General features: G+C 41.3%; 1 protein-coding gene across 3 annotated transcripts in view; it reads left to right on the top strand.

The window, feature by feature from the left end:
• Positions 1–21,279, top strand: part of FAM53A (family with sequence similarity 53 member A) — a 36,134-nt gene extending 14,855 nt beyond the window's left edge. For 2 of the 3 annotated variants that reach the window (XM_062638624.1, XM_062638625.1), the window contains exons 2-4: positions 5,954–6,200; positions 16,204–16,258; positions 20,271–21,276. In XM_062638624.1, coding sequence (XP_062494608.1) covers positions 6,123–6,200; positions 16,204–16,258; positions 20,271–21,136 — 999 coding nt within the window. In that variant the 5' untranslated portion in view covers positions 5,954–6,122 and the 3' untranslated portion in view covers positions 21,137–21,276. Of the gene's footprint in view, positions 1–5,953; positions 6,201–16,203; positions 16,259–20,270 lie in introns of all 3 variants that reach the window. The other variant, XM_062638626.1, reaches the window with a different exon arrangement.
• Positions 21,280–22,611: the final 1,332 nt, after the last annotated feature.

Here is a 22,611-nt window from a genome sequence, read left to right as displayed (position 1 = left end):
CACAGATGTCTCAGTGACCAGTTGGTGTTACAGTGATGATGCTTTAGGTTCAAAACAGCGTAATTCTGGGCTCCATAATTTCCAGTATTTGAGGCAGGTGGACCTAATATTCTTGTCTGTCTCTGGAGGCAATAGCAAGGTTAACTGTAATTTTTCAGCCTTATAATGGTGAAATATAGTCCTGTTGCATGGTAAGTGAGGTATGTTCTTCAGAAGAGTTTTGAGCTCTTGATATTGCTTGTCCCTCCTGGAGCTTGTGAAGTATCTGAAGAAACTTGACTCCAGTGACAATCAGTTAATATAAAGGATGCCTTCTAGTGTATTGTCCTTTTCTGCAGTTTTGTGCTGGAGCTTTGGCAACCTTAACCTAGGCTTGAAGGCCTCCTAATATTGAGGCTTCTTCTAATAAAAACTGGCTTATGAAAGCACTGCATGGAGAAGGTGAAGAGATTCTGTAGCTCCCAAAATTTCTTTTTACTCTTTGAAAGAAACTCTGAATTGCAAATGTTGGAACTAACTTTGGCTTCATTTTGAGTTTTAGCATGTGTAGAGAGTGACCTTGAGTTACCTTATTTTGGCACATCTGAACTCTTCAGGGAGAGGAGCTATTATTTAAATAGGATTTGCTAGATGATTGTGAAACAATTTCAACAGAATACAAATGAGGCTTAGAAACTTTGTCCCTTTTGGTTAGAAACTGTTGTTCTAATACACTGGTTTTAAACTTCTTGTAGAGAACCTCAGAAAATAAAGGTGTTAATGGTGCATTACGAGTAGATCCCTAAAGTATAACATGCTGGAAACACAGCTGTCCTGTTCTTGTACCTATACCCCAGAACATTGATGGATAATTCTTTAGCTGCAGGAAACTTTCTAATTAAATCTCTTATTTTTAAGACTTGATGTGGAATTTTGGAAGGCTGCAGAATAACCACTCTGCAGATTAGTGCTGAAAAGGATAGAGTCCAAATAATTCTTTCTAAATGCCAGCTATCGAAAACCCTTCTGGGCTAAAAGTTATTAATAATAGCCTTATGTTACAAGGAATGCTTAGCCTCCCTGTGAACTTCTTAGCACTGTGGTACCTAACGTGTCGTTCTAGGAGTAGAATGTTCTCTTTCCACTTGGAAACTAGAATTTTGCATTGCAAGGAACTAGATGTTATGCAGCTTTTTTCAGATGGCACAAAATACTACTTTAGCAGTTTCTAAAAAGCTGGTCTTCCAACTTACTCTTGCTTCAAGCATAACTAGGACGGGCCAGACAATGCTCTGTTAAAACTTAATCAGTTTGGTGTGATGTTTCAATTCTGAAATGCTACTGAAAGTGTCAGGAGGGGAAAAAAAATCACGTCTTTCATCTAGAGTCTAGTAGCAAAATCATCTAGATGTAGAGTTAGTATTGCTGGGGTTATTAGCTGCTTTGGCTTGCTGAAGCAGAGATAATATTTTAAAGGGCCTACTTATCCGAGTTGGAATTTTGACTCTAGCTAATCCTTTTCTTCTGCTGGGAGCTGACTAAGTACATCATTATGGGATTGTTGGTAATAAGGGTTCCATGTTACTCTCTAAGCAAAGACTAGGAAATGATGTGAAAGAACAGATAAGAGGGAACAACCTTCTGTGTTCTCCCTGGGTCATTTTAGTCCCATATGTAGAATAAATGGAATTCTGATAGTTAAGAAACACCTCCATTTGTGTTATGGGGAAATAATCTAAAATCTTGTGATCTTGTCTTTATCCAAGATGGAACTTCCAGAAACAGAGGAGAAATTGTTAGCAGTGATTCAAACAAATGTAAATTTTCCCAGTGAGATGAGCTGTTGCTGGAACATTTTGTCCTGCAGCATGCAGAGGAGGAGGAGTGGGTTGGAAATGAGTCTGGCTGCCTTTCTTTCTTAGAGCCAAGAAGAGATTTTTGAATTGGTTTTATGTTCTTCATCAGGACTCTTCAGCTCTTTGAAAGTAGGTTGTCAAATTGGATGAGCCTCTGACATCCTTTAATTGACTGGGAGGTTGGGTAATCCGTATTTTTAGTAGTCTTCCCCAAAAAAACCCCAGTGGCGTCATTGAGAAGATAGAAAATTTGTGACACAAGCACTTCTTTTCTTCTATCTCCACCCTTAAATTTGGCACAGATTTTACAAGTCATTACTACTTGTGGCTTAACTTTTAAAGAAGTGAAACCTCTCTTTAATAGAACTGCAGAGATAGAATAATAGATCTTTGCTTTTCCCAGGCTTCAGGATGTGTCATAGAACAGAACTTTAAATCAGGGATAATGGTGATACTGATTCCATCACAGCGCGTTCTCCAGCTGTGAAGAATGTTAGTTTTGGCTTGGGTTTGGAGTTTGACTTTTTTTCTAGTCCATTTATTTTGTTCCTTTTCATTAGTCTACCTTTGAGCAATAAAATAGCTTCTCTTCCTCTCACCTCTACAACCCCCAGCTTAAGGAGATCCTAGTAAGATTAAATCTCTCCCAGGATGGAGACCGACCAAAGTCTTTTGTTAGGTGTGTTTCTCTTGGATGGCTCAGCTTTCTCACTCCTCTCCCTAATCAGGCTCTGTAAAGGATGGTGTGCTAAGAGAAAGATGGCCATAATCTTGTAAGACTTCATCCAACTTGGAGCTCCAAGGGATGTTATTATTACCTTAAGCCTTCAGAGTATCTTGGTGTTTGAACTTGCATGCCTTGCTTAGCCTGCTACCTGTAGAGACTTGGTGACAGCAGAGGTGTATGTCTCTGGGGTATACTTACAGGTTGTATAGAAGGCAGGGCATGTACTTGCAATGGTAGGCAGAACTTGATTGTTCTAAGATCTGTGCTGTGAGGCAGCTGAAGAAATGCAAATTCAGTGGAATCCATGTTGCTGTGACAAGGATGGTCAAATGGTTTCTGTTACTGAAAACCTAATTTGTTTGAAGTGCTGAGCAGTTTCAGAGGGATTCAGCCTGTTAAGCATAAAGGGCATGATAAGGAGAGCCTGAAAAAAGGTGGGTGCCTTTATTCATCTCTGGAAAGAGAGTGTGGTGGAAAAAGTACATAAAATAAGCAGCTTACAGTCTCAGGGTACATTAAATATATGCCACAGCAGAGGATCTTGAAACGCGGAAATCCCCAAAATGTGAAAATATCATGAGAAGTTTTCTATAGTGTAAGGAACTTCCTCCTAAGCGGTAATGAGGGCCAAAACCTTGTAAGGCTTGCAGATACATATTAATGAAGCTTCAAAATGACAACAGCATAGTGAAGCTAGAGTGGCTCTTGAGAATGTCTTGTTTCCTAACAGCATGCGGATAACTGTCCTATTCGGCTTGATTCTGAAAGTGCCATGCCTCTGTGATTTCATTTGCATCCCCTGTATCCTTTCAGGCAACTGAATTTATTGGTTCATTAACTAAAGAGTGATGTCCTTCTGTTCTCTCCTTATTCTAGCTTGTATCATGCTGACTTAAAATTTCAGTTAAACATTGAAAATAAGAGCTAAGCAAAACATAACTGCATTATAGTTAACTAATTAGAGACCAAATGTTGTTCCTCCCTTGGTTTTGGTAGCTTTGTTGGTTTTGCTTTTTCCCATAAGGAACAAATTCATCCATGGCTCTTCCAAACAGAAAAGTAATTAAATACCTGCTGAACTTCTCAGCTGGTTCTTAGTAGTAGCCTCTTAGGTGTGGAAATACTAATCCTTACAATGACTCTGGAAGTCTTTGTGCCTGTTACTAAGCTCTTCAGTATGTTTTCAGTCTGCATATGGAATATCTCTGACACAGCCTTTGTTTTCTGGATTTCTGGGTCTAGTTTTAATTTCACCAAGTTTCGAACAGGACAAGGGGTAATGGGTTAAAACTTAAACAGGGGAAGTTTAGGTTGGATATAAGGAAAAATTCTTTACTGTAAGGGTGGTGAGGCACTGGAATGGGTTGCCCAGGGAGGTTGTGAATGCTCCATCCCTGGTGGTGTTCAAGGCCAGGTTGGATGAAGCCTTGGGTGGCATGGTTTAGTGTGAGGGGTCTCTGCCCATGGCAGAGGGCTTGGAACTGGATGATACTGAGGTCCTTTCCAACCCTAACTATTCTATGATTTTGTGATCCTGTGACATTACAAGGTTTGTTTTTGCGAAATACTGCTCCATTCACACACTTGCCCTTAACTTGCATGATCCCCACTTTTCTTTGGCAGATGCTTACATTGAAAAGGGTATATGCAGCCAGGAGGTGATTGAATTTGAGTGCTTTTGATACTTGACTTGATGTAATTTCAGAACAAGATGTGGTTGGTATTTCAAGTTGTTGGGTTCTTTCCTGAAAGACAGGACATGTTCTGTAAAAACAGACCAGTGAAATCTCCAGGCATCTGGGTAGCATTATTTGTGGTTGAAGAGCACTTATAAGCATCCTGTTTAGCACTTAAAAGTAGATACAAGAATGAGGCTGAAAGATGGGCATAGTCTATGGCTGTGAAACAGCTCTCAGGCTCAGGGGGAGGCTTTTATGTATCAGACACCTGTGAAGGTGAAATAGCGCATGGTTAGCATGTTAAAATCATATTTGAGGATGTTCTCAAAGGCAACAGGTTTAAAAGATAATCTAATGTTACCATTAATGCTATTAATATCTTAGTTTTAAATGGGTTTAACTTGGGTCATGGACTCGCAGCTTTTTTTTTCTTGCAGCTACTGGTTATTTAAACAGCTGATAAGTAGCAGTGTAGAAGAGACAATATTTTATGGAAACATTCATTTAGGGTTATTATCTGCTATTTATTGTAGACTTTGAAACCTAGCAAACAGAAGTAAACTTCTGGGCCTAGTGGCATCAGTGTTCCATCCTTCAGACTCATGTTGCTTTGTTTAAATTTGGAAGTACCTGTGTGTGGAGTCATGGGAATAGGAGTTTGCTGAATGTATTGTGAAGAAATTATGAATAATACTAATGTAGACTTGCTTTTGGAAACTGGAAGTGAATTTGAGAACTGTGTGAGCCTAAAAGATGCTGTGATAGGAGAAGGAAAATGAAGAAGCTGAAGTTCTGTGGTTTTGTTGGTGGGTGGTTCTTGAGAGTTGGAAGAATGAGGTGGAGTTGAAGACAGTACAGAGGTCCACTTGCTGTGGTAAAAACCATCAGCTAATAAAGACTTTTAGAAGACAGGAATGATATTGCAGCAGTTAAGGGTTACTGATACTAAGGGAAGAGAAGGGAGGATAATTTATGTAGAGAATGTTTGGGATAGAAAGAGGCAGCCAGTGAACCCAATGCTTTTGATTTAGCTGACTGCTCACAGAATAAAGGTATCTAAGCTTTTGTCAGTGATGCTTTTATGTGTATGGTAATCTGTCGTGCTTACAAGTTTAAAATCTTGTGTTTGCTGACAGGTAGCAATTACATAACCTTTAAAAAAGAGAAAACGCAGGGAATATATTGAAAGTAGCTGAGGGTTTGGAAAGTGGATGTAGCATTTGAGGTACCCACTGCTCCAGCCTTTTTTTAAAGAAAGATTTAGTGATGAAATATGGTAGAATGTCTTAAAATAGCATATAGTGTTAAACATACAGAACAGTATGGTAGGTATCTGCGTCTTTCACACACTGTTCTCATATACCTAAGACTTCAGTAGTAGTTTAAAGGAGGAAAAGTTTAAGTCTTTCCTTCTGCCTCAGATAAAAATCCTAGGTAGAATCAGTTTAATATAGGAAACTGCCAAATAATATCCTAGTCTTTACTATGCGTGATTCTCATCTCCCTTCTAAAGTTGTCTTCAGTGGAATCTCAGTAGGCATATTCCTTCACGAATAGACATATAATGTGAAATGCCAGGCAATAGTGTTGGTCACAGAGTGCTGTACTTGTATGAACAAATGGTCCAAACATGAGTCCTGTAATTACAACAGTAATTACGATGTACACAAGAATTGTTCTGACTTTTCCCTTTTTTTGCCTCAATTTTACAGAAAATCAGACATGATACACTGACAGCATCTGGAAATAAACTTTGGCAATAAAATGGAAGCATAAATCTCAAGACTTAAAACCAAACCAGAAATGGCTCATGAGTATTGAAAGAAGAGACCGAAAAGCCTCCAACACTTCTGTGAGAGCAGTGGAAAAGGAACAACTACCATGGTAACACTAATAACAGAAAAGCTGCAGAACCAGAGCTTGGATGATCTGACGTGTAAAACGTACAATATTAATCTGGTAAGGATCTACCAAAATAACATTGTAATAAATGTGAAATGCAAAGTAGGTTAAAAATAACTCAAAACTACATAACAAATTCAAGAATGTAGATGAGCCAGAATTCAGTTATTTAAGTTTGCACTGATTTGCAAGGTGGATGAGAGTTATAAGGAGCGGGGTGGGGGGAAGTGAAACTTTAGGGTATGGTCCTTCTTGAAATAATGCTGCTTTATTTTAGTGAACTTTTAACCTTACAGCTTCGTTTTAAATAGTGAGTGAAAAGCCTGTTTTCTTATAAAAATGATATTCTAATGACTTGAGAGGTATCAGAACTTCTCAGAATTCCTTTTACCCTAACAGAAACACAAATACTGGTATGTGGTGAAGTTTTCTTCACTTCCTATAGCCTAATGATTGATATCTGACAATAATATTTACTTACAAAGATCAGTGGCCACTATGTAGGTAACTGTCAGCACTGAGCAGGAGAATAGGTCATCCAGTAAATACAGCTGAATGAAAATTGGGTTGCTAGCTACCAGGCTGTTGTTGGTGCTAGTAGATCCTTGCTGTCGTGGTTTAAACCCAGTCAGGTAACTCGTTCACTCACTTCCCCCCCCTTTTCTTGCCCTCCCCCTGCTCTTGGAGGGACAGAGAGGAGAATCGAAAAGAATGCAACTCCCACGGGTTGAGATAAGAACAGTTTAGTAACTAAGGTATAACACAAATCACTACTGCTACCACCAATGATAATAATGATAAAGGAAATAACAAGGGAAGAGAATACATCATCTCACCACCAGCCGACCGATAACTCGCCCCCCCAGCCCGACCAAGCTCCGACCGATACCTCCTCCAACCCTGCAGTCTCCCAGCCCTTCCGGCTAACTCCCAGTTACATGGGCATGACGTGCTGTGGTATGGCTCTTTGGTCAGTTTGTCAGGTGTCCTGTCTCTGCTTCCTCCTGGCTTCCCCTCCTCCCTGGCAGAGCATGAGGCTCACAAAGTCCTTGGCCAAACCAAAATATCCTTGTATCCTCTGTTCCCGAGAAAACACTGCACTGCACCAGCTACCAAGAAGGGGAAAAATGACTGCTACTGCTGAACCCAGGACACTTGCTTTACCAGAGTATCGGATGGCTGGTGCTCTGAAAAGTTCTGTAATATTTACTGGACTATTTTCTGCATGTTTAATGTGTGGATCTGTGGTGTGGTTCAAGCTTGCTATTTAGACACTAGGAAGTCTATTCTCTTTTTATCTCACTTGTGAAATGGGACATTACCTACTCCAGACTAATTCATGCAGAATAGTCTTCATTTTGGATGCTCACCTGAGAACACTAAGACGGTATTTTTCATGTAGTGCACCAGCCTTGTTTCACTGACATTAATTGTAATGGCACCTTCCTGTAGGTCAAACTTGCCAATGACAAATGGCAGAACAGTTTGACTAAATGCCGAAGTATTGCCCAACTTGAGTTATCTTTTCAAATAGTAAATAATGCAAGCACTGAACCTGAAGTGCATTCAATTACTTTAATGGTTTTGCCTGGATTGTAACTTGTACTTAAGTAGCTGGGCTGCATCCATATTTATTTCACAAGCCCAAACCAGGTGAAGCAAATCCTGAATGTTGTGCAAAAGCACCTGCAATTTTCATGTGTGAAGTGCCTGACCTTTGGTCCAATACTTTGTTCAATAGTCTAATAGTAGGCATTAATCAAATGGCTTTATTTCTACAACTATAACAGGTCCATTTAGAATTCTTCTATTAATTTAATTGATTTTTCTGTCTTTACCTTAAGTATGTGCTGTTCTTGAAAGGCAGGTATAAAAGCATTGGAATGATGTTAACTCTCTTAGACATGCTTAATGAGCCTGCATTTATTTTGGCTAGCTTGTTGAAGCACTTGAGATACACAGTTTGTAGGAGAATCTCCTGTATCCTTGAACTTGCAAACCTATTGCTTCTAACTAAATTCTGGGCCTAGGTGTGAGCCAGTGATGACCTATAACCAACAGCAATGCTTCTAACTAAACTTGTAGTGGCATCTTGGAACTCTGTCTGGGGACAGGTGAGCAGTCCACAGAGAGTTTGTGGGTCAGGGTTAAAGGGAGTATAGCTATGGGACACATTACTGTGGGGATCTGTTACAGACTGCCTGATCAAGGAGAACCTGCAGATGAAGCACTCCATAGACAGATAGGAAAAGCCTCACGCTCGCAGGCCCATGGTCTCATGGGTGACTTCAACCACCCTGACATCTGTTGGAAGGACGGTACGGCCCGGCGCAAGCAATCCAGGAGGTTCCTCAATCGTGTGGAAGACAACTTCCTTCTGCAAGTAATAGAGGAGCTGACAAGGAGAGGTGCCGTGCTTGACCTCGTGCTCACCCACAGGGAAGGGCTTGTTGGAAATGTGACACTTCAGGGCAGCCTTGGATGCAGCAATCACAAGGTGCTTGAATTTGAGATCCTCAGGACAGTGAGAAGAGCATGCAGCAAGCTCACTGCACTGGACTTCAAAAGAGCAGACTTTGGCCTCTTCAGGAACCTGCTTAAGCCCTAGAGGGCAGGGGGCCCAAGACTCTTGGTTGATATTCAAGGATCACCTGGTGCAAGCTCAGGAGTGTTGCATCCCAACTAGAAGGAAGTGCAGCAGGAGGACCAGGAGACCTCCTTGGATGGATAAGGAGCTCCTGAGGAAAATTCAGTTGAAAAAAGAGGCTTATAATAAGTGGAAGCAAGGACAGGTGGCATGGGAAGAGTACAGGGATGTTGTCCAGGAAGCTAGGGACCAGGTTAGGAAAGCTAAGGCCCAGTTAGAATTAAACTTAGCTAGAGGTATTAAGGATAACAGGAAGGGATTCTACAGGTACATAGCAAATAAAAAACAGACAAGGGAGAATGTAGGCCCCCTCAGGAAGCTCTTGGGAGAACTGCCTACACAGGATTTGGAGAAGGCTGAGGTTCTGAATGACTTCTTTGCCTCGGTCTTCACTGGCAAAGGCTCTGACCACACCACCCAAGTCTTGGAAGGCAGATGCAGGGACTGTGAGAATGAAGACCTTGCACCCGCTGTAAGAGAGGAACTGGTTCGAGACCATCTTAAAAATCTGAACGTGCACAAGTCCATGGGTCCTGATGAGATCCATCCGCGGGTCCTGAAGGAGCTGGAGAATGGAGTTGCGAAGCCGCTGGCCATCATATTTGAGAAATCGTGGCAGTCAGGTGAAGTTCCTGATGGCTGGAAAAAGGGAAATATAACCCCCATTTTCAAGAAGGGGAAAATGGATGACCTGGGGAATTACAGAGCAGTCAGTCTCACCTCTGTGCCTGGCAAAATCTTGGAGCAGATTCTCCTGGAAGGCATGCTAAGGCACATGAAAATCAACAAGGTGCTTGGTGACAGCCAGCATGGCTTCACTAAGGGGAAATCCTGCCTGACCTATTTGGTGGCCTTCTATGATGGGGCTACAGAACTGATGGACAGGGGTAGAGCAGTTGATGTCATCTACCTGGACTTGTGCAAAGCGTTCGACACTGTCCCACACGACATCCTGGTCTCTAAATTGGAGAGACATCAATTTGATGGACGGACCACTCGGTGGGTAAAGAACTGTCTGGATGGCCGCACACAAATAGTTGAGGTCAATGGCTCAATGTCCGGCTGGAGACCAGTAACGAGTGGTGTCCCTCAGGGATCGGTGTTGGGCCCGGTCTTGTTCAACATCTTTGTTGCTGACATGGACAGTGGGATTGAGTGCGCCCTCAGCAAGTTTGCCGATGACACCAAGCTGTGTGGTTCAGTTGATACCCTGGAGGGAAGGAATGCCATCCAGAGGGACCCTGACACACTTGTGAGGTGGGCTGATGTCAGCCTCATGAAGTTTAACCATGCCAAGTGCAAGGTCCTACAGCTGGGTCGGAGCAATCCCAGGCACAGCCGCAGGTTGGGCAGAGAAGAGATTCAGAGCAGCCCTGCAGAGAAGGACTTGGGGGTGTTGGTTGATGAGAAAATGAACATGAGCCGGCTTCAGTGTGCACTCACAGCCCAGAAAGCCAGCTGTATCCTGGGCTGCATCAAGAGGAGCATGACCAGCAGGTTGAAGGAGGTGATCCTGCCCCTCTACTCTGCTCTTGTGAGACCTCACCTGGAGTATTGTGGCAGTTCTGGTGTCCTCAACATAAAAAGGACATGGAACTGTTGGAACAAGTCCAGAGGAGGCCACGAGGATGATCAGGGGACTGGAGCACCTCCTGTATGAAGAGAGGCTGAAGAAGTTGGAGCTGTTCAGCCTGGAGAAGAGAAGGCTGCGTGGAGACCTCACAGCAGCCTTCCAGTATTTGAAGGGGGCCTATAGAGTTTCTGGGGAGGGACTCTTCATTAGGGACTGTAATGATAGGAGAAGGGGTAATGGGTTAAAACTTAAACGGGGAAGTTTAGATTGGATCCAAGGAGGAAATTCTTTCCTGTTAGGGTGGTGAGGCACTGGAATGGGTTGCCCAGGGAGGTTGTGAATGCTCCATCCCTGGCAGTGTTCCAAGACCAGGCTGGACGAGGCCTTGGGTGATATGGTTTAGTGTGAGGTGTTCCTGCCCATGATGGGGGTTGGAACTGGATGATCTTAAGGTCCTTTCTAACCTTAATTATTCTATGATTCTATGATCTTGTATTTCCTAATTTTTGAGGCACTAAAGTTTGCACAGATTTGTGAAACTGAGCTATCCTATTGGTAGTTACTGTAGGTTTTGTATCAGAGACTTGCAAGAGTAGTGAATGATGTACTTTTACACTTTATGGAGTCTATACAGGATTGTATTAGCATGGTGTAATGTGGTGTTGGTTGTTTTTTATTATTGTCTTTATTTGTACTTACAGTAAGGATAAAGGAGGAGTGGAAAATGGCAGATTGTTTCATCAGTGGCTTTGTCCTTATCCTTCTCTTGCTCCTCTCCTCCTTCATTAAGTAACTGGTTTTGGAAACACTGTAGTTCTTGTAGAAAATTAATTCTGAGGCCAGGAAAATGTTCTGTTTGTACACAGTGGCGGCTTGGAAAAGTCTGGAAATCACAAAGGAAGGTGTGTAAATGGAGAAGCAAGTGTGAATAAAAGTGTGCAACTAGGATCTTCCCTATGAGAAAGGTTTAATGGGAGCGAATGATGGCTTCTTGACTTAAAACATGAACCTAAGATAAAGCACCCTTTTTCCAGTAGGAAAATGACAACTGCTAAATTTTAATAAGGGGGAAAAAGAATGCTAGTGGGTGTCTTGAATCTGCTTTAGCACACTTAGGCTTCTTGGCAAGAAGTTCAGGTTAATGCTGTCGTTTCTTCTAATAGCAATAGCAATTTAAAGCCTTTCTTTCATTACTGGCACAAAGTTCTGCAGGACGATGTGGTTAATTGTATTGTGAGCTGATCAAGGCTTAAATCTAACCTTTCTTGCAAAGCTTAATGTTAACTCTTATCAGTTTCATGATTCTTTTCATAGTGCATCTGCACAAGTATTTGTCTTGGCACAAATAGGTAAAATAGCTGGGGAAAAGCTATTCTGTAATGCAGTTTGTAAATGAAGGTTATAAAAGAAAGAATAGCTCTTTCAGACTGTTTACCTTCCAGCTAGCCAAGCTGGGCATAAAGACAACATATACAGGACATAATACACTTTTTTATTTGTGTAAGCTGTGTGATAAGTACTTTTACCTGCTGCCTGAGTATGTTGTAAAGTACTGGGTGTAGCTTTTTACTTGTCTGTTAAATGAATTGCACCAGCTTGGAAAATTAGCATGTCATTTGGCCATGCATGCTCAGTGATATCCACTGTTGTGCTGCACCTGCCTTCAGGGAAAGTACCCCAAATGGTTGTGTTTCCTGCTGTAGAAGCAGGAAGGTTGTCCCAAGTTCTTAACTAAGTGGGTAGAACAATGTCCCTGGTTGGCTGACTGTACTTATCAACAATGAGATCTTGTGCAAGCATATTATGACTTTCATTCAAGGAAATAGTGACCAACTATTTCATTTAACATAGATCTCTTGAGAGCCTTAAGAATCTTGAGGGCTTTTCTGTATGTTCTGGCTAAGCCAGTACTTTTTGGTATTCATGTAGAAGTTAGTATTGTTTTCTGACATAACAGTGTGTGAGGTGCAAGACTTCAAGGTGTGGTATTAGGAAAGAAACGTGAGCATCTCCAGAAAACTATTTGTGGGAGGAAGAAGCTTTACTATTAATACTTTCTGTGCATCTGGGTTTTCATTGTTTTTAATTTTCATGAAGCTGACTTGTGTTGAAAGACTTAAAATGGGGCTGACATCCTTGGATGGAAAGCCACTAGCTGAAAGACTTGAGGGCTTGAGTCTGAAATGTGACTTAATTAGTACTTTGTATTCTGAGAAAAGGTCAAATGCTTCTCACTACTTCCTCTCTAGTCATATTTGGAGGCTATTTGTTAGAGAGATGGAAGTCTAGCATGGCCTATTCAAACAATGAAGGTCCCATCTGCACAGTGGTGGTTAAATTAGTACTTGAATAATAAACGCCGGCTTTTCTGTGGTTTGGGAAGAATGCTGATAAATTGGAGGAACTCAAAAATACTTGGAAACAGAAGAAAATGCCTTGAAATAAAAAAACTAACGTTACGAATATCAAGAAGTCATTCTGAGAATGAGCAGGATAGCGCAGGCTGTGAAGCTCTTTATGTAGTACATTGGAGTGTATGTAAAAGAACAGCCAGATTTATTTTTTACAGCTGCGTTTTCACTAGCAAAGAGCACTTTTTAAATTGGTGATGTAAATTATAATTGTCAGTCTCACTTGTGTGCCTCTTCCATTTACTGGGTTCAAGACTAGGTGTTTTCAACATGAGTATTTTGACTCAAGAACATCTGCTAAGACTCAGTAAACCAATTGAAATTTGCAGTGCTGTCTTAAATGCCATACCATGCAATTCCTTTCCTTTTGAGGATAGTTTTTCCAGATGCATAGGAGAGGTTCAGTTCCACTTTCTTGCATGAAGCTAACAATTAAAACCTTAGAAACTTGTTTCATAGGTTTTGTGTCTCTATCTAAAAATGTTCTTTTTCCCAGAAAGCTTCTCAAGAGGCATCAGATCTTCGGGGGGGGGGGGTTTAACATGAAAAGCAGTAGTGGGAAGATGAATATACGTGACCTCTTGGGTTTCCTCTTAAGGCAGATGACATTGTTGAATAATGTGGTATTATTCTGAGGAAGATTTCTTTCACACAGAGGGTAGCAGACTTCCCTGTCAAGGTTCTTTTAGCAATTGCAACTTCTCAAGCATAATCATAAAGCAGCTCTTCATTCAGGAAGCTTCAGGTAGATCATAGCACAAAGGGAATGAATGGAGGAGGGTAGAGCATGGCCAACCCAGGAGAGCTGATAAAGTGGTTCAGTGCCCCGTTTCAGTAATATCTAGTGGGACTTCTGCTATGTGCTGTATAGATAAAAACGATCCTCCCTCCTATAAGCAATTTACAGCCTGATAGTCTACTCAAATTTGTACTTCCAGACATCATTAAAATACACTAGCAGATAGTGTTTCCAGGTATATTTAGTGTCAGTTATATAACTTGGCTTTCTAGATCATAAATGAGTTTCTTGTTTCCTTCATCGCCCTGAAGTGCCTTGAGCACGTAAGCGCAGCTTAATGCCCCTTTCCTGCATATGATGTCACATGTGACATTTAATGAGGGTTTTTGGTCTGAATCTCCAGAGAATTAGCACCTTTTGTAACTTAATAAGGTTCTGTATAAATGATCACTGAAGAGAACAAGTTGTAGTTGTAATACGTCTGCTTTATCATAGACCTGTGTTCTGACTTCGCTAGGAGCTGACCAGAAATAGCTCAGAGGATGGGGTTGTTGTCTGGGTTTGAGAACATTGTGGTTCTCTGTGGTACAGATAGTCTGTGTATGTGATCCTACTTTTTCCATGCCCTCTTGAAAAATTCTATTAGGGCTTTGCAGCTGTTGGACAATATTTTAGCCTCTGTTTGATGGGCAAGGCTTTTTAAGGTGGTTAAAGTGCAGGTAATCAAATAACTTGGGCATTCATGAAGAGAACCTTGTTAAAGATGGACTTGGCTAAAAACTACTTGTGAAAACTAAATATTGATCTAATTGCCATGTGGGATTGTCCTTGAGGTTCTGTTCCTTCTAAGCATTGAAGACCTTAGCCTGGGTCTTTTAGACATCCTTTGTTATTGTGGTTAAGTCATTCTTATTGCCATTTTCCATGTAGGTCGAAATACATTAGCTAATACATTTTGACACAATGCTGTTACAAAAATGTGTTTTCCTTAGCTACTATCTGATAGTTGGAATAGGTTGGTATTGCCTTTCATTTGGGAAAAACTGGAGAGGGAGGAATTTGCTGAAAAACCTTATCTTTAAGTCTCCAATTTGTTTGTTTCCCCTTCGGGGACAGCTGAAATGTAAATATCACTGTTATCTTGATGTGCTCTTGTGTTCTATATGGTGCCTTATTAGCTGTTTAGAGTAAACAATTGATATTGGCTTCTTAAATGTGTATATACATATAAGTGGCAACTGCAGTTATGAAAAGCAAGCTAGTAAAAATGACTATGGCTCCTGCTGTCAAGTTGCAGACTTCATATGGTTCGACTGGGGCTAATTGGTTCTCCATCAAATTTGCAGTTAAACTTGAGGCTCTGCTCTTTAAAGTAGGCTTCTTTAAATGTAAGTTAAGAATGCATCTATAAATGCAAACATAGAGTAAAAATTAAATGGCTTGTCTCATGCAGACATCACCAAAGATTAAATATCTGATTGTCTTATGCTTTCATCTGTTCCATTATTTCCTACCTCTAAAACAATAATGCCAAGAGAATATCACCATAGCTTAGTGTTTGTCTTGTGTGTGGGGCTCAAGGATATAAAGTTGTCACTAGCACTCCATGTGCTGCTGTACAGCAAGAAAGAAAAGCTTTTGTAGCCCAAGGATGTTTGTTTTAAAATTGACTTTGTATCTGGAAAGGAAGTGTATGTATGATGCTATCTTCTTTGGCTATACACAAAAGGCAATGCTCACATGAAATGTGGTGTTCTCTTAAAGCAGTCTTCATACTGAGGTGGTGATGGAGGAATAAATAATGATCCTTGGACTCTGATGGAGCCTTGAACTTATTTATAACTCCTTTATAAGAGGCTGGATAGCAAGATCTATTCTCTTGAGACCTAGACCCTTAAAGAATACCTTTGTAGTGATATTTTCTAGGTAAAATTAGTTAAGAAAATGGAAAACCTTCATACAAATTGTCCTACTGTGCAGATACTCCTGATGAGGCTTCATTATAAATTCTGAAGCCTTTTACACACAAACCTGGTTTTAAGCATGGCTTTATATTGTTTCTGAGTAGTGATCTATTGCCAGTAAGCCATGATTTCAAAGACTGTGAGTCTGCAAAAGACAGTTTTTAGCTAGTAAATATTTTTGATTATTTTACCCTTAAGAAATAAGCGGACATTTTGCTACATAGGTTTTAAGGAAACATAAAATGCTAGTAAAGCCTGATTGAGATAATGTTCATGGTGGTGGCCTTAAAGAGCTTGTATATTGAATTTAGGGAAAGCTATTCCTGTCTTGTAGTTGAAGATTAAGTGTTTTGCTTTTTAGCCTTAAGATTGAAAATGGAAACCCAATTGTTAGACTGTAATTTCCTCTCCAATGAAATGAGAATTGGATCAAAGCTTTTTCATTAAGAATGAATTATTGCTCTTAATTCTGCAGTTTATTCACGTGGGCCAATGTTGCAACTCCTGAAGCAGTTCGATATTTCACAATAGATCAGAAAACATTACAAATATCTAGCTGCCAGGGGTTTTATTTATAAAGATCAGCTGTTGAGGAATTTCTTCAAGATACCCAGTCCTTTCTAAAGATGTTGTTAAATGCATGTATAGGGGAACTGAAAACTGCATGCAGTGTCCTATGCTGACTGCTTCCACAGTTAAAACTTTTTTTCTTCTGATTGATTTCAGTACTCATCTGAGAAGCTGAACAAAAGTGGCAGCTTGTTCCCTTTCGAAATCAATGGTAAGTTCTTCAGAAACCTTAGTTGTGTTTTACTGAGGTAATTGGTATAGCAAGCAGCCTTTCTTTTGTAAATAAGATGAGGGGGATGGAGCATGCTGTTGTAGAGCCTGCTGGTTTAAGCTGGTCTTGGAACAATACTGGGAATAGCTGGTTGTTAGTTTTGTACTTGTGATCTGCTTTGCATAGTAAAAGCCCTTGTAACAGGTTTTTTGGTTCAATATCTGCTATGCCAGAAGCACAGCAGTGCTGTTTTTCATGCTAAACATCCCTTCAGGTTCCTCAACTGGCAGAAATCTTTACACACCTTCTTGCCACGTAGAATATCCAGCATGATGTAAAACCTAAGTTGAAGTCCAGTGCCTTCGTAGAAGTGTTACCTGCATTTCCCACTTTGGTCGTATTAGAGTAAGAGGAAGTCGTATCTAGAAAAAAATAAAAATGTCACTTATTGAAATGTAGACTTTGTGCTGCTTTTTTAAGGGATGGACTTGGAATTTTGCATCTTCTGTTGTGTTTGAGGATGGAGGGATTTTATTTGCTCGGTGGAATTCCCTGTAAAATGCACATCTTAGCTTGTGTAAATTTTCAAAGGGAAATGGTCTTTTTATCTTAAATACCATTATCAGCAAGGCAGATAATCATGATGGGAGTCTATAATAGACCACCAAGACAGGATAGAGGGGTAGACCATAGTCTATAGTCTGTAAGCATCTGAGAGAAGTCTCACAATCGCTAGTCCATGTTCTTGTGGAAGACTTCAAATCACCAGATGTCTGTTGGAAATATACTATAACAGAGAGGAAGCAGTCTGTGAGGTTCCTGTAGTGTGTGGCAGAGGACTTCCTGACATAGCTGATGAGTGAGCTAAATAGGGAAGGTGGCTACTGGAGCTGTCATTTGTGAACAGAAGGACTTGTGGGTGGTGTTGATGGTTGGAGGCTGTCTTGGTCATAGCAATCTTGAAATGACAGCAAGGAGAGTGGGGTCAGCAAAACTGCTGCTTTGGACTTCCAGGGGGCACTTTGGCCTGTTTAGGAGCCTGGTTGACAAGATTCCCTTGAGAGGCAATCCTGAAGGGCAGAGGAGTCTAGGAAGGCTGGAGATATCCTTCAAGAAGGAAACCTTAAAGGTGGAGGATCAGGCCTTCCCCAGGCACTGAAGGATGAGCCAGTGGGAAAGATGACTGCCCTGGCTGAACAGAGAGATTTGCCTGGAATTTAGGTAAGAGAAGAGAGTTAATGACCCTTGGAAGAGGAGATGGGCAACTCAGGAGGGGACTGCAAGGATGTCATGACGTTATGCAGGGAGAAAATTAGAAGGGCTGAAGCACAGCTGTAACTTAATCTGGTGACTGCCATAAAAGACAATTAAAAATGATTCTATAAATACATTAGCAGCAGAAGGAAGGCTAAGGAGAATCTGTCCTTTATTGGACACAGGAGGAATCATAGTGACAAAGGCTGATGTACTTAATGCCACCTTTCCTCAGTCTTTAATAGTAAGACCAGTTATCCTCTGGGTACCCAGGCCCTGCACTGAAAGTTGAGGACAGGGAGCAGAATAAAGCCCCTATAATCCAAGGGGAAATGGTCAGTGACCTGCTATACCATGTAGACACATCCAAATCTATGGGTCTGGATGGGATCCACCCGAGGGTACTGAGGGAACTGGCTGAAGGACTCACCAGGCTGCTTTCAGTTATTTGTCAGCAAACCAGGATGGTCCCAGTTGATTGGAAGTTAGCAGATGTGGTGGAGGCATGTCGTGGTTTAAACCCAGTCAGGTAATTCGTTCGCTCACTCCCCTCCCTTTTCTTGCCCCCCCCCCCTGCTCTCGGAGGGACGGAGAGGAGAATCGAAAAGAATGCAACTCCCATGGGTTGAGATAAGAACAGTTTAGTAACTAAGGTATAACACAAATCACTACTGCTACCACCAATGATAATAATGATAAAGGAAATTAACAAGGGAAGAGAATACGATACCACCGGCCAAGAAAACGAGTTCCACCCGGAAGCCCCTGTCCTTCCGGGTGGCTCCCAGTCACCCCCCACCCCAGCCATGACGTGCTGTGGTATGGAATACCTCCCCGGCTAGCCCGGGTCAGGCGCCCCGTCTCTGCTTCCTCACAGCCTCCCCTCCTCCCTGGCAGAGCATGAGCCTCACAAAGTCCTTGGCCAAACCAAAATATCCTTGTTATCAGCTCTGTTCCCGAGCTGAAAGTCAAAACACTGCACTGCACCAGTTAACACAAAGGAAAAACATGACTGCTACTGCGGAACCCAGGACAAGGCACAATCCCTGGGGGTATTTGGAAGATATGTAGATGTGGCAGTTGAAGGATATGGTTTAGTGGTGGGCATGGCAGTGTTAGGTTGGAGCTTGTGTTCTTAGAATCGCTAAGGTTGGAAAAGACCTTTAGGATTCTACCATGTAAAGAATTAAAACACACATGCAACTTGTGACTTTATTTCACAGTATTCTTTAAACCCACTTCCCAATCTGGGAGAAAGCTTCCTAAGGCTTTTTAAAAATCAGGGCAGTCCAAGCTAGCGAATTGTCCTACAGTACATACAAGGAGTTTCAAGCATTATCTGGATCCTATTGTGTTGGCTATTTTACTTGCATTGAATTATGGATGGTTCCTGCCTTGAAGAGCTTACATGCTTAAGGCAAAGCACAGTATGTGGTTGTACCCATCTGAAAGAATGGAGGAGGAAGGACAGAGGAATTCTAATAAAACATGTTGTTTGAATAGGCCAGCTGTCTGCACAGTTAAATGATTTTGAGACAATAGGCTGTTCTTTAAATAAGATTGAAATAAACAGGATAATCCATGACATACTTTGGGCATGGAATATGTAGAGCTATTTGCGTTCACAGTTTTTGAAGCTACTCAGCAAATCTTTTATCTGATGATTACTCTAAAACTTAGACAACGGTAAGAATATACTGGTATTTAAAGTTATATCTAGGTTCTTAAAATAGCCATTGGGGAAAAAATCTGGTGTTTTAAGTACTCTTTCTTTAAAGCTGGGGTAAGTGAAACTTACTTGGCTAATTGGTTTAAATTAGCAAATTTTCTAACCAAGCATGAAGTGCTGTTAACTGGCCAACAGTTTTCAATTTGCAAATCCAAAGTCTGCTGTAGTTCTTCTTACACTTCATTGTATAATGTGGAGGAACAGCTGTAAAATGTGCAGAATGTTCTCAAAGAAACGCTTTACAAAAGAGTGAGAGGCTTCGCTGGCAGACCGCTTTTAACCCAGCATTGCCACTTCAGATGAGACGTTGTGCACTGTGGGTTATGCCAGTATTCACAGTGAAACTTGCAGGAGGTTCTTAAGGGATACTCACTTTATTTTATGCATTGAATTAGGATTTTTATCCCCTACACTTTGAGCAAGAAAAGGAAAGGATCTGCAGTTTGCTTTTAACTTTGTACTGTTTCTAATTTAAAGTAAAGCTTTTCACACCACAGAATGTGAACGCCCATCTCTTTCGAACTTTTTCTTTATTAAGGTATTCTTAATAGAAGAGCATAACAGCCAAATGAAGGACAGCAGTCTGAGAGATTATCCTGTTCTTATTAAAAGAATAGAAATTCCCTGGTGGGTTCTTGCATTACTTGTTAATCCATTTTGGTTGGACCATAGGTTGCTCACTGTTACAGGTTTTAATTGTGCTGTGTACAAGGAAGCAGGTAAGGAAGCTGTCCTTGTTCCTAACTAAAGAAACACAATGCTGTAATCTTTCAATATACAGGAAGAAGCATTAACAAGGTACATACGTACTGCAGTCCTGAATTGGCTTCTGAAATACCTTGGTCTTCATGTTTTTTGAATATTCTATGTTTTTTAAAATGAATATGTAACTGTAGTGTGATTAAGAGCTAGGTATCTATGGCTCATCCTTCTGAGCTTGAGTTTTATTCATGGTTTTGCATTAAGCTAGGTTGAAAACAAATTGGCTTTTTTCTTTTGTATCTTTCACTTGTATCTTTTTCTTTTCAGAAGAGAGTCCTTGGAAAGCTTTAAATGGCGGTTACCCAATCCAGACTGACACAACAAGGAATTCAGCTTACCCTTTCCCAGTGTGCCCATTCAGCACCAGCACTGCCAGTAATGGTAGTCTGCAGTGGCAGCAGGAATCTTCCAGTACATCTATGGTGTCCGGATGGATAAGTGAATTAAACCTTAACGAAAACTCGGGTCAACCCTTGGCACCACCAACAAAACGCCACTGCAGGTCCCTGTCTGAGCCAGATGAGCTGGCTCGCTGTCGGTCCCCTTGGAAGCCTGGCAATTCAAAAGTTTGGACTCCTGTGTCAAAGAGACGGTGTAATAGTGGCGGTAGCGCTACTTTGCAACGCTGCAACAGTCATGGAAGTGCAACCTTACAGAGAAGCACAAGTATCAGTCTGCCACAAAACATACTGTCACTCAATAACGTCTTCACTATCACCAGCTTCAACACATCACCAGTACCCAGACCTTCCTCTGCCAGCAGCGGGTTTGTGGACAGTAGCGAGGGCAGCACAAGCTCGAGTACCCGCTGGAATTCTGGAGGCCCTTGTGACTTTAACCCAAGGCGCCGCCTCTCCCTCTCCCAGGAGCACATCACCGAGACAGGAAATCTCTTGCCTTCAGCCAACAGCACTCCCACCTCCACACCAGAGCTCAGCCGGCGTCAGGGCTTGTTGAGATGCCGCTCTCAGCCTTGTGTTCTGAATGAGAAGAAGAGCCGGCTAAAGCGCAGACGGGAGGAGGATGTACGATGGAACAGGCCATCGTTAGACTTTTTTAAAATGACACGGGTGAGATTTTACTTTGCTCAGTGTGTGAGGGGAAACTCTTGCAGAAAGGCTGTTCCTAGATAAACTGAACTAGTCGGTATTACAGAGTTGCTTATGTTCTTATACTGACATAGTCACCTTCAGCAGGCTCCTTATACTTGCCAGTGCTATATACCCTATAGCTACTTGCTTTTTGTTTCCGAAGCCCAGACCCTAAAGTCCAAACTGCTTGCTACAGGGTACAAAGATCTATGAGAAAATGCTTGAAGCAGAGTCCAAAGAAAAATGGCTTGACTACTCCATGGTTTCGTTTCATTTTGAAGTGGGGGTTAGGCAGGCCAGCAAAAAAACTATACCACTCTGTTCCCAGAGAACAGTGTGCAATGATTTCTCAATCATCTTGGTGTAAATCTGTTTGGTTAATCCTCCCATTGCAGTTTGAGTAGTTCCGTAAAGTTAAATAAGAGCAAACAAGTCCCTGTATAAATGAATTAACTAAAGAAAATGCTAATAAGCAGTCAGAAATCAAAGTAGTACTGCAGTACAGCAGCTGCAGATGCTCTGGCTCAGTGGAGAGGTGTTCTAACTTGAACTATTCAGAATTCTTCTTTCCTCATGTAAAAGTGCTGATATAAAAAAAAAGTAAACTTCAGTTCAGGCCTGTGCTTTGCATGTAATGCAAATACATGTGCACAGCTCACTTTTCAAAGTTTGTGTCCACAGAGGCAACTGCTACAATTTAAAATGGAAGATGCTAATTTAGTTTCTGTAGTTGTGAAATTGAGTCTTACTTTATGGCCAGAGAATACATTATGCTTGTGAGAATATAACCCTCCTGCCTTCAGTAGGTAGGAGACTCAGGAGGTCTGTGTGAGTGGATTGGTTAAGAATAGTGAGGAAGAGGCAGTTTGTGGAAATAGCGATGAAAGCGTGAAGAAAGGAAAAATTTTTGTACCAATGTTCCTCCTTTAATGCACTGTGCAAAAGAAAAGCTGAGTAGAATGAGATGCTGGCAAAAAATGTCCAGTCTGTGGTACCTTGGTAGTAGTAGGCTTTACATAGAATTGGGGGGGAGGGGTGGGGGAATACTAGTAAGCTACTGGAACTGAACTGTCCACTGTGGAATATTCAGAGTTAACTAATTTATGTCCACTTTGCCAAGGTAAAAGTCTGTATGACTTTTTTAACACCTTTATGAGTCAACTTACTGCTTAAAGGACATTCTTCATTAAAAATAGGGCTTTTTTGATGAAGCTGTGGGGTAGGTCACTAGTTGGTAAGCCATACAGAATGATCTGTTTGCTTATTGACAAGCTTGGTAACCCAAGCTTGCTACTCTAGACAGGACCTAGACAGTGTTCTGAGTTCTGGTTAAGATGCAAGTTTACTGATTAGCTAATCAGATTTTACCTGTTACTGTGTTAATCACTGCCGAGATTAGTTTGCTAATCTACTCCAGAAATAGTAGCGGATTTGCCTTCAGCTGCTCGTGTGGTAATTCAGGTTTCTTTATTTAAAACCTGCTCCTTTTTTTGGCTATACTTGCTGCTTACACTCTT

This window comes from Pezoporus occidentalis, unplaced genomic scaffold (assembly GCF_034315485.1).
Source record: "Pezoporus occidentalis ecotype Australia unplaced genomic scaffold, CSIRO_AGI_Poc_V1 ctg58, whole genome shotgun sequence".
NCBI lineage: Eukaryota > Metazoa > Chordata > Aves > Psittaciformes > Psittacidae > Pezoporus > Pezoporus occidentalis.
Note: the sequence above shows the minus strand (reverse complement) of the source record. Positions and strands in the feature narration are given on the sequence as shown.